At 49.5% G+C, this 12,291-nt stretch overlaps 1 protein-coding gene across 2 annotated transcripts in view; it reads right to left on the bottom strand.

Annotated features, from left to right (window-relative positions):
* DPYSL2 (dihydropyrimidinase like 2) overlaps positions 1-6,876 on the bottom strand; it is a 60,896-nt gene extending 54,020 nt beyond the window's left edge. The window contains exon 1 of one of the 2 annotated variants that reach the window (XM_068156810.1): positions 6,511-6,876. In XM_068156810.1, coding sequence (XP_068012911.1) covers positions 6,511-6,861 — 351 coding nt within the window. In that variant the 5' untranslated portion in view covers positions 6,862-6,876. Of the gene's footprint in view, positions 1-275; positions 706-6,510 lie in introns of those variants that run through there. The other variant, XM_068156809.1, reaches the window with a different exon arrangement.
* Positions 6,877-12,291: the final 5,415 nt, after the last annotated feature.

The raw sequence follows: 12,291 nt of genomic DNA, 5'->3' as shown, positions 1-12,291 counted from the left end.
CCCCAGCCTCGAGCCGCCTTTGCCAGGCTGTGGCAGGAGGGTGAAGGGGGCGAAGCTCCATCGCTCCTTTCTCCCGCAGCCCTCCGGGCACACACACACGGCAGGCTGGGAGAGCGCAGTGCTCCCGATGCTCTCCGGGGACCCGCCGGTGTAATTCCCCCCTCCCTTCCCTGCCGCGCACCCCGCTGCTCCCCGGCCCCCCCGCGGCGATCGCCGCTCCTCCGCGCACACAAAGGGCTTAATCCCCCCTCCCCCTTCCCGGCTCCCCCACTCACCGTGATCCGCGGAATGTTTTTCTTCCCTTGATAAGACATCTTGTGAAATCGCTCCCCAAATTATTTATTGAATAATATTAATTATATTGAATTTTTTTGTCCCCCCCCCTTTTTTTTTGTTCCAGAGGAGCGGGGCAGCTGCTGTATCGCTATTGTCTGCCGTGCAGCAACTGCTCCTCGACCTCTCCACCACAAGAGAAAAATAATAGTTAGGTTAACAATAAAATGAATAAAAATTAATGCCCGAAGCCCAAATCAAGGCGGTCACCAAGAAGGGAAGCGGGGGTGGGGAGTGGGGAAAAGGTCCGCGGGGGAGGGCGCGGCGGGGAAGCGATTCCTGCTCTCCGCAACGGCAGGAAGAGGAGAAGCAGCCAGTCTTGCGCCTCTCCCTTTCTTCCCTCTGCCCGGAGCCCAGCCCAGCCCCGCGGAGCTCGGCCCGGCCCAGCCCAGCCCAGCCCAGCCCAACCTAACCCAACCCAGCCCAGCCCAGCCCAGCACGGCACGGCACAGCACGGCACGGCACGGCACGGCCCCGACCGCACAGGGAGGGGGGGAGCGCCGCCAGCGACAAGAGCGGCAGAAGCAGCGGACACTGCGCATGCACACCGCCCTGACCGCACCCTTTCCTCTCCTCAGTGAAAGGGAGGCCGCCATTGGCGGAGATGCAAATGAAAGACGGGCCCCGCCCAATGGGGAGACATGAAGGGGCCGACATGCAAAGTGGCGCAGTGGAGACGTCAGGGCGGGCGCGGGGTCGTAGGGCGATGGCGGCAGCAGGCGGCGCAGCACTGCGGAACGGATGCGCCCCTGCACTCCTCGCCTTGTTCCTGTGCCTGCTGGGGCTGCGAGCCTCGCAGGAGGGAGAGGGGATGCTCCGCATCTTCTTTTTATGCTACCTGCCCGGGGCGGGAGCGGTGGCAAAGTGACGGGGGAAGGGCGTGTTAAAAACTCAGGTTTGAATCCCCTCCCGGCCTTTTGATGTCCCCCGTGGCTGTGGTGCCTTCTGAATACCTTCTCCCATAGCCGGGGTTGCAGCCCCCCCATCCTGTGGTCACTGACCTGAAGCTTTAGTCCCGGGCCAATGTGGGCTCAGAGCTACACACACAGGCATGGGGTCCTCTCCATGGCCATTCCTGACTATTCCCAGGTTGCAAACTCTTGTGTTCAATATTTCAGTTCCACTTGCAGTCTGATATTTCCCAGTACTGGCACTTCAAGGAAAGAAATGCATTAAATGGCAGAAACACTTCCTCGTTCACACTGTCCTTGCCTCACTTCAGTGAAGGAGAAGGATCCCTAGGTGCAGTGTGGGATAACTGTATCGAAAGACACCATTTCCTCTTGGATCAGCTGCTCTGGGGAATCACATAATGGTGGGGGCTGGAAGGGGTTAAGTCCAACCCCACAGCTAGAGCAGGGTCACGCAGGAATGTGTCCAGAGAGGTTTTGAATTACTCTGGAGATGGAGATTCCACCTTCTCTGAGCAGCCTGCGCCAGTGGTCTACTACCCTTGAAGTAAAGAAGTTCCTCCTCATGTTTAGGTGGAGCTTCCAATGTTCTTCATGCCCATTGCTTCTTGTCCTGTCACTGGGTGCCACTAGAAAATACTGAACACTAAATGAGTTTTCCTGTCCCTCTCTGATGGGTTCTGGAAGAGCTTTTGAAACCTCAGAATAGCTTTGCTCAGAAGATGGAGGAAAGCATCTAAATTTCTGAATTTAGACAGTGCAACTGATTCCTTTTTTTCTTTAATGCTATCTTTCCTGAATTTTAGATCTGAATGGTTTCTTGCCTTAGCTTGCCAGGTGAAAGATTGTCTTCATCTCTCACTGCCTAAAGATTGGAAAGAGAGCATCAAGGCCCTTTGGCCAAGTCTAGCTTTCATTTCACCACCACAAACGTGGGCACAGGAAGCCCTTCATTTCCAGCACTCGTTCTCCTTCCTGACCTTGGGCAAGTCATTTTTGCTGTGGAGCAGCAGCACTACCAGAAGAAAGAGAAGCATCATTAAGGGGTTGGTGGCATCAACAAGGTAACATTTCTTAAGCTATTCTCATCTGCCCATCTAAAATAGTGTTTTGAAGAGGCAATCCTTCCTGTGCATGGTCCTAATACCAAACAGCAGTTCCTGGCTTTGAACATATTCCATACCTGAATCCAGTAGTGGCTAGATTCAGAAAGTGGTAACATTTCTTTAGAGGACACTTACTTAGCTTTTCCTTCCCATCACCATGATGCAAGAACCTAAGTAGTACAGAATACAATAAATGAAGAGATTAAAGGGCCAGCATTGTGGTTGTTCCCTATTCAACATCTACACAGCACCACATTTTAAAACTTCCACAGGATTTTACATGTAGCCAGAGGTCCAGAATGGAGCTCCCAGGTTCTAGCTTCCAGTTCCATATGGCAAAAGAGCAGAAGAAGGGAGGAAATGCACAAACCAGAGCATTGTGTCCACATTTGCACTGCCAGCCCCTGCCCTGGCTGAGAGGCTCTGGCCCGTCCGTAGCCTTAGGCTGTTTGGGGGGTGCATTGGCCAGTGGACACGTCAGATATTGCCATCAGCCACTTCTGCACAGATAGTAGCTGGTGCAGGACATCTTGTGCAGGCTCTCTGCAGCAGAAATGCACTTTGTATTAAAGGAGCATTTATATCTAAATTTGTCTTCTGGAAAGGTCTAGTGGGAAAATGGCACAAGAAGGAGAGAATTCCTGCACAGTGATAATCTATGCTAAAATAAATCATCACAGCCATCAGTGGAAATCAATCTACATCAGCTCTGAATCTTAACATTACAGATTCTGTAGGCTACCATAATGCACTTAGCAAGGAATTTTATTCCCACTATGGAGTTAATGGATGGTTGGGGGGAAAAAAAGCCAACCAAACTATTAAAAGAGTCTCTTTCTCTGTGGACTTTTGGTGTAATTGCAACAAACCTCACGGAATTTCTGCAACAGCCAACTGCTTTTACTCCTGCTGAATTCTTACAGGTTTATCTGCAAAGACATTTTGCTGTGAAATTCTAAAACCTGCAAATGGAAATGGACATTTTTACATGGAAAGGAAAAAAAAAACCAACTATCAGAGATGGATTTAATGTGTTCCTGGCACTATCTGAAACAACTGCAAGATTTCCTTTTAGTCTTGCTGGATGCTGCTAACCCCTACCCACTGCTGGGGGGCATTCCCTGCCAAAGTCATAGAAATATTTCGGTTGGAAAAGCCCTTTAAGATCATCTTGTCCAAACATTTTACCAAGGCTGGGGCTAAACCACTCTCACCATGAGAGTGGTGAGACCCTGGACTGGGTTGTCCAGGGAGGTGGTCGAGGCCCCGTCCCTGGGGGTGTTTAAGAGCAGGCTGGATGAGGCTCTGGCCAGCCTGATCTAGTGTGGGATGTCCCTGCCCATGGCAGGGGGGTTGGAACTAGATGATCCTTGTGGTCCCTTCCAACCCTGAATGAAACTATGAAACTATGAAACTAAACCATGTCCATTATCACCACATCTCTCTCAGCAGTTGCTGTCACTGCTTTTGTCAGCCAGCTTTGCCTACTTCTGATGTACAGGACAATCATTACTCCAGACAATAAGAGAAGAACTTCTGTCTTCTGTTCTCCCACTCTGAGATTCATTCCACATCTCTGGAGCTGACCAAAGAGCAGGATGTTGTGTTTCTGTGTTAATTCCCCAGTAAAGAAGGGACGCCAATTATACACACAGGAAATCTGGGAAGTCCACACAGAGAAGTGATCCTGGTCAAAGAGGCAATGGCCAAGGTGTCTCAAACCTCAGATGAAAGCATGTGTTGCAAGTTTGTTCATTTAAGGAACAAAGGACTGATATCTGGGAAACCATTTTATCAGTCCCTTGTTAGGAGACTTCTGCACTAAGTTCCATAGGTCCCTGCCCTGATGCTATCCAAACACCAAATCCTGCTGTGGGAAATGGGTGCAGAGGTGCTCAAATATTTATGGAAGTCAGACCAAGTGTTTATTTTCTTGTTCCAGAAGTCACAGCTTTGAACATGACACTCTTGTTAGGCTGCAGTGATGGTCCAGCTGGGGTCAGGGTGTTGAAGCACTGAGCAACACTCAGACATTGATTAAGTAGCTACCGGACCAGGCATTAACAGACCAAACAGGGCAGATGCCCAAATTTAAGCTGGAAAATAAAAGTCCAGTGAGTTCTCCAAGGCCTGGCAGCTGGGAAGAGGCAGAATCTGCCTCAAATTTGCTGAGCTACAAACCTGTTGAATAGGTCACGCTGCCTCCAGAGGCCTAACCATAAAGAGCTGCTTAAACTGAGACAGAGCCTTTCTGGTGCCTCCAGAGATGATCTTAACCCTGAATTATGAGGTAGCATGGCCCAGAGGCAATAAAACCAGGCCATGATAGATGCCTATAGAATACCCTAGACAGAATAGACACAAAGAGATTATCTTTGCCTGCAGAAAAATATATTGCAATTTAATGTGCAATAATTACAGAATCACAGAATGTTAGGGATTGGAAGGGACCTCAAAAGATCATCTAGGCAATTATTTCTTTCCTATCCTTTTTTTCCTATCCTCTGGACATTTAAGACTTCAGAAAAGTTGTTTGGTTTTTGTTTGGTTTGTTGTGTTTTTTTAATAGCTTGTCCATCTTGTTTTGTTAATTCAGGGGGTGGTTAATACAAGGTCTTCCTGTGTAGTGACAAAAAGGCTTGGGATCCATTTGCTGGCTAAAATATTCCCACCTATCTTCATCAGCTCCAGCTGATCAGCAACCATTCCCAACAGAGATACAGTCCTTTGGTTGCTGGAGCAGAGCGTGGACCTGTACATTGATTGTTACGTGAGGTGATAAAAATCCAACTCTTGTCAGCCTCAAGCTAAAGAAAAAGAAGCAGCAAGATATCTAGTCTGCTGTGAAACCACTGATGCAAGTTATGCATTCAGGATCCTATGAATTAGCATACTGGGCCTTTAGATTCCTATCACATGGAAATAGTTCACAGGCTATCCAGGAAGAACCTATGTCAGATGTGTTGTGGAAATACAGCTGGATGGAGCCCTCAGGTTACTGTAGGAGGAAAAAGCAGTGGAGGATCTGATTTGGGGAGGATGACACCCCACCCCCACCCCCAGTAATACTTCACATTTGTGAAAGCAGGAGGAATTAGCAAACAAGCCTATATAATACATTCAGCCTGTATGATACATTCCTGCCCTGCACACCTAACCCATATCAGCAGACACAGCCCAAACAGTTTCCAGAAGGATGGGCTGCTCCATGGACCAGCTGGGGGACCACTCACAGAAACTCCCAGTGTGCCAGGAGTTGAGCAGTCTGCTGGTGAGTGCTTCATTCATTTCCATTTTTCCAGCCCATGCAGAGGAGCCAGCACTGCCAGAGGCCTTCACAGAGTATTTCATGGCTCAGACCTGAATGGAGCCTGCTTAAATCTATTCACCCACAAAAGCAAATGTGCACAGTGAGCTACACCAGTGGGCAGGATAAGTTTTGCTTCGGGAAGAGGATAGGCTTTGTTGCGCTGTGAGACATAGAGTGAGGAAATAGCTTCAGCAGTCTTTTAAGACTGAGAGGATTTCAGTGGGTTTCTGAGAACACAGCACATTCCTGTGAAAGTCTCACATTTTCCCAGGCAAAAAAATCCCACAGAGGCTTTGATCAAGATTTATATTGAAATACAGCTCTCAGGGGTAACTCTGGAGCCTGTCCTCCCCCAGTAAGAGAGGGCAGAAGTTTCCTCTTGAAAAAGCCTACAAGGATTTGATCCCTGTAGGTAGAGGCTCACTGATGCACTTTCGCTGTTACATTTCTGTTCCTGTGAGCTGCATTCATAGAGTCATACAATCAGTGGCTGGGTGGGGCATTTTGCTGCTGTTGTGCAGGGGGGAATCTCCTAAGAAACAAAAATGTCCCTCTCCATCACCAAATGGGAAGACAGGGCAGGGTGTTTGTGGATGTGGGGGCTCCTTTCTTCTTCTGCCCTCCTCCCTGTGTACACACACACACATGCCTGCAGAGAGCACACAGATAGCTTTAGAGGTCTGGTAGAAAGGTTCTAGGAGAGATGCTGCTTATTAGAGGAAGAGGCTGACTGCCACATACACGAAAGTGACACAAAAGCAAGAAACCAGAGGGTGGAACAGATCGCTCCCTTCTGCAGCCTATCGCGTGTTCAAGTTGCATCTCACACAGCACACACACATGTACCCACCTTGTCATTCAGGTTCTGCAGCGCCTCCTTCCCAGTGGCACTCCTGATTTCCACCTTTCTCCCGAAATCAACAGATGGTTCCCCTCCCTTCCCGCTCTGCCTGGAATAGAGGGACTGAGCATCCGGACCCAGGTGGGCAACATCCTTCTGTTTTGCCACCACTTTGTTTGATCCACGGCCCACAGAGAGGGAGTCGAAGTCAATGGTCTTGTTCTCCAGGGAGCCTTCCACTGGGCAGAACATGCCACAGAATTTCTGCCGAGGCTTGGGACTGCCTGAGCCCAGGTTTTTGAAGAAGGCTGGCACTTCTTCTTCCTCACCTTGACGGCCAGACTGCTTCCTCTCAGCCATGACTTGGGTGGTCTCCCTGCTAAGGCAAAATAGTAACCAGCGGTAACCAGGAGGATCCTTCACACAAACACACACACGAAAAAAAGAGAGGAAAGGAAAAAAGAAAAGCCAGGGAGATTGCTCTAGGTCCTAGAGACACAGCCACATCAGCTGGGCAGGGCTGTGCCTGACAGCTTCCCTGCCCCCATCGGTACAACCCAGCCTGTGGCTTGCTCGGTTTTCCTTTGATGCAGTGCAAAGTTGAGGGAAGGTTGGGGCAGATCCTGCTGCAATCAAGGGAGGAGGATTTCAAGTTCCCAGCATCCAGACGGGGAGGGAGGGAAGGAAAAAGAGAGAGAAGAGGGGGGAAAAAAAATTAAAAAAAAAATCCTCACTCTGCAGCAGAAGCTGAGGAGTGCTCCGGAAGTGATGCGAGTGGTGAATTGGCAAATGGACTTGATCAGGTTGGAGCAACAGCCCCCCGCGCACACCTCCCTTCCCCCCTCCCTTTTCCTGCTGTCGCTGCAAGTTGCCCAGAGGCTGATGGGGACCGAAGACCCTCCCTCGCCCCCGGCTGCTCCCGAGGCTGTTCCCGACTAGGGCAGAAAGGAGCAATCTCTTCCTCCCAACGCCCCTTCCCCTTCCTTCCCCGGCCCCGCAATGGTGGAGCCAGGGAGGTCTCTGGGAATCCCATTGTTCCTCACTTTTCCCAAAGCTGGCGGGCGGGGAGCAGGTGATCACGGCTGGATTTACTGGGAGGCAAAATGCTGACTGGGTTTACTGGGAGGCAAAACGCTGACTCATCTGTCTGGGTTTGAGGGCGTCGCTGGTGCCGTGGCTCGGGTGGACCCTCGGCAGGGGGGTGGCAAGGGCTGATTGATGGCCCTGAAGGGAGAACGAGAGACAGACGGGAGAGGGCTTTGGCAACCGAGGGAGGGGTAAAAAATGAGCCCTTACCCAGAACTTACCTCCACGAGCCGAAATTAGTGCCTTTGCGAGTCAATTAACCGCCAGCAGTCCCCAGGCCCTCCTGGGGTGGGGCTCGGGGGAGGCAGCGCAAGGCGGCTGCAGGCAGGTTTCTGCGGAGGATGCAGAGCAACAGCAGCAGCCCCTTGCCCGTGTCGACAGCGTGGGAGACGGAGACGAAGGGGCAGCGAGGGACAAAGCGAAATACAGGGGCACCAGCACCGGGGCAGGTGCAGGGGCACCGGGACCCTAAGACCGGGGCGAGTTGGACCGCCGGTGCTGTCCCTTCAGCACCACCCGCCCTGGCAGCCTGACCCGGGGGGAGCCTCGGATCTGGTCCGAGTGGCTCAGAGACAGCCCCGAAGGATTCAGAACCAGTCCCGAGGAGCTCAGAACCAGTTCTGGAGGGCTTAGAGCCAGCCCCGGGAGACTGAAAGCCCCGTCCAGGCACTGACAGCCTGGGCCCCTCTCTGCCTTGCCTGGGCTGCCAATCTCTAACACACCCTCCTGCTCCTCGTGGCTGGTACAAGCTTCATGTGTCACGATCCTTGTTTTTCACTTATTCACAGAATCACAGAACAGGATCAGAAGGGACCTCGAAAGATTCTCCTGGGTTTTTACCCATATGAACTGCTCTAGTGGCTGGTGATGAGGAGGGAGGGTTGCTTTAGTCATCTCCAAAGGGTTGGTTTGATTGCTGCCAGTCCAGAGCGTGAGAGAAGAGACATTTTTATCCCCAAGGTAAGTGGTGCAGCACACTATTGTTGAGCGTGGCTGTCTCCACCTGATCCACGTTAATAATGCCACTGATCCAGGTCCATGAGGCTAATCCATACATGATATTGCTCTGAACCAAACCCAGTCACCAAGCTGGTTGTGACTATACATTATTCATTGATATGCCTCTTTGCCCACGCATGCATTAAATGGTAATTTCAGAGGCATCATTGTCCAAAGGGTTACCCAAGCACCTTCATAGGGTTCAGAAAAAAAGAAACAGAAAAAACAACACCACAAGCAAACAAAAAACCCCCATCAAAACCAATAAGTAAATAAAGAATAACCCCTCAGAGCCTTCTCTCCCTGCAATCCGCACCCAAATCAATGCATTTTGACCAAAAGGCATGGGAAAAAAAGCAAAAAAAAGAGAAAGCAAGCAACTCCCCCCTCCCCCCAAACAAACAACAAACAAACAAAAACCCCAAACAAACAAAATAACCAAAAAACCCCACCCAAGCCAAGGTCACCACCAAGTGAAGCCTTGTAACAAATGCACAGCACAGTGATAAAAGCCTCCAGACTGAAAGGCAAAGAGCTAAGCCTGCAGCTTGGCCCTGAAGGATGAAAATGATGTGCTCTGGTAACTAATGAAGGAGGGAGAGATCCAAAGCCAGAAGCCCTCTGGGGGTGGGGGGAAACCTCCACCTCCTTCCCCTTCTGGGACCCTAATGGTGGATGTAGCCACACTGATCTCAGGTGCTTTGCTGGGGATTGGAGGCCACCATATGGTCTCTCAGGTACACTGAAGTCCTGCATTATTTAAGGTTTATAAATATTAATAATCACAGCACTGCTGATCAGGCAGCCCACAGAAGTTGCAGAGTGCTGAGAGATGCTTCAGCAAGCTGAAAGCCTTGAAGTGATCATGTTGACACATTCTGCAGTTTGCTGAAATGGACGCAGTGTCTTTCAGAGAGAACCTTAAATAAAACTCATTCATCACTTGGCACATCCTTGGAAGAGGCTCAGATGGCCTCTGGGGAGGGATGGAAAGAGAATGCTCTGCCAGTAAGCTGGCCCAGAAGCTGTGAAGTGATGGAGACAAGAATGAAATCCTGCAGACACGACCATGACTTCTAAAAGTTTCAGACTTGATGAAGGTCGTTACCAAAAGCTCAGGTTTCCCACCAGACTTTCCTTTCCAGTAAACCCTCAAAACATGGACCAACAATCACATTGTGAAGAGCCATCTCCAAGTGTTTCCCCTGTCCACAGGTCCTTGAGGACACACTCTCCAGTGTCTGATTTTGTGAATTTATTTCCCAACGTACTCATGGGAAGCCCATCAGAGACACCTTGCCACAGGCTGATCTGCTGAGTCTTTGGCCTCCTGTGTCAAACTGAAGACACTTGCATTCACCCATATGGAAGCACAGGCACTATGAAAGAATCACTCAACAAGACGTCTTCCTTTTAGTACATTCTCCTTATTTTGCCAGTTCATAAGGTCTTTTTGTAGTTCTGTTTCTGTGGTCCTTTTAAGGACACTGAAACATCATAGAATCATTAAGGTTGGAAAAGACCTCTAAGATCAAGTCTGACTGTCAATCCCACACCACAATGGCCACTGAACCATGGCCCCAGGTGCCATGTCTACACATTCTTTCAACATTTTTAAGGATGGTGACTCAACCACCTTCCTGGGCGGCCTGTCCCCATCCCTGAGTACTCTTGCAGCAAAGCAATGTTTCCTAATCTCCAACCTAACCCTCGCCTTGCACAATTTCAGGCCATTTCCTCTCCTCCTATCACCTGGTCCTAGGGAGAAGTGACCAACCCCCATTTCACTTCAACCTCCTTTCAGGGAGCTGAGGTCTCCCCTCAGCCTCCTTTTCTCCAGACTAAACAATCCCATTTTTCTCAGCTGCTCCTCACCAGCCTTGTTCTCCAGACCCTTTACCAGCTTTGTTTGACCTCTCTGGGCACATTCTATCACCTCAATGTCCTACATGTAGTGAGAGGTCCAAAACTCCTAATATCATAATCCTCTGGACATTTCTGGGCGAGTGACTTGTAGCAGTAATCTCTCAACACTGTTGAGGAGGAAGGTAATGAATAGAGCTCACACAGCTTGCCTGAGACTACAGAGGAGAGTGGAGGCAGAAGTGGCTTAATTGACAGTTCTTTTCTGCCAGTGCACTGAAGTCCCAAGTGACACAAGTGTTCACTGCCTTAAGCACTGCACTACCACAGGACAAAAGGTAGTGCCTGGGGTAGACAAGGAAAAAGGCCTGACCTCACGAAGAGTGAGAGGGTTTCACAAGGATCCTTTTGCAAAGACATTTTAAAATGATTCAGGGGGGAAAAGGTGAGCACAAAGGTATGAACTAGGCAGGCTCCTCATCACACAAGTGGAAAATTAGGTCTCTTGACTGACACATCAATATTCCCTCCATGCTACAGTGCTCTGGTAACTGTGGCCTGCCTAGAATATCTCAGGAGCACAGGACTCCTTCACTAAGCTAGCTGGGATGAGAAGGAATGGACTCAAGTTTCACCAGGGAGGGTTTAGGTTGCACATTGGAAGAAACTTTTTCACTGGAAGGATTCTCAAAGACTGGAACAGGCTGCCCAATGAGGTGGTTGAATCCCCATCCCTGGAGGTAGTTAAAAGCCACAGAGACGTGGTGCTGAAAGCCATGGTTTAGCACCAGCCTTAGTAGAGGTCAAGAAGGGTTGGACTGGATGATCCTAAAGGGCTTTTCCTGTCTAAACAATTCCATGATTCTAGGCATCAGTGGCTCTAGTGATTGCTGATCTCCACTGAGAGGAGACTCCATGGTGAAGTGAGCTAATTGCTTTTAATGAGCATAGAACCGCTCAGGTTGGAAAAGACTTTTCAGATCATCAGATCCAACCATAAACCCAGCGCTGCCAAGTCCACACTAAACCACATCCCTCAGCACCTCATCTACATCGCTTTTAGATACTTCCAGGGATGGTGACTCCACCACTTCCCTGCGGAGCCTGTTCTAGGGCTTGGCAATGCTTCTGGGGAAGGAATCTTATTTCACGTCAAAAGGGAGGAGCAGGGATGTCTTTCAAAACTAGCACAATGATGCCTGGGAGCATGGGGCTAAAAGCAGCGATCCAATGACCAATGATTCAAAGAGAAGCTGAACAAACCCTCAACATAAACCCACAACCAAACTCCAAGGATGCTCATAGCAAGGGCTTGGGATGGCTCCTGCTGACCTCTGCACCATCATCTCTTACAGAATTATGCAGCCCTTGAAAATACCAACTTGTTGCTTGGGCCCCTGCAATAGCCTGTGACCTTCCCTGCCTGACCACAGCCTGGGAAAGCCATGTCCTTTCTCTGGTGGTTGCTTTACCAGCTGCTGATGCCTACATCTGACCCTGTGATTATAATTTTCTATGGTGTTGGCTCAGTATCAAGAGATGGCAGTGAATCATTTTATTTCCAGAATATTACTTGAAGAATAAGAATCAACCTCAGTCCTAAAATGCTTCATTGGGTTGGAATTGTTCTGGCATGGCACAAAACCTGAAAGCCCAAGTTGTCTTCAGACAAATCATTAACCAGCTTCCCTTTGGGATATGGTAATTGCTGGAGTGGTTGACAGCTTTTCTTGGCGTGGAGCACTCAAAGAGCAGACACATTATTTCAGAAGCATTAAAGGCCAGAAGAAAGTCTTTTGATAAATGAGTCAAGTCCATTCAAATGCTGAAACAAAGTTCACT

This window comes from Melanerpes formicivorus, unplaced genomic scaffold (genome assembly GCF_026170545.1).
Source record: "Melanerpes formicivorus ecotype bairdi unplaced genomic scaffold, bMelFor1.0.p_v2 SCAF_34, whole genome shotgun sequence".
NCBI classification, from domain to species: domain Eukaryota; kingdom Metazoa; phylum Chordata; class Aves; order Piciformes; family Picidae; genus Melanerpes; species Melanerpes formicivorus.
The sequence above is the reverse complement of the archived record's forward strand: the minus strand, read 5'-3'. Positions and strand labels throughout refer to the sequence as shown.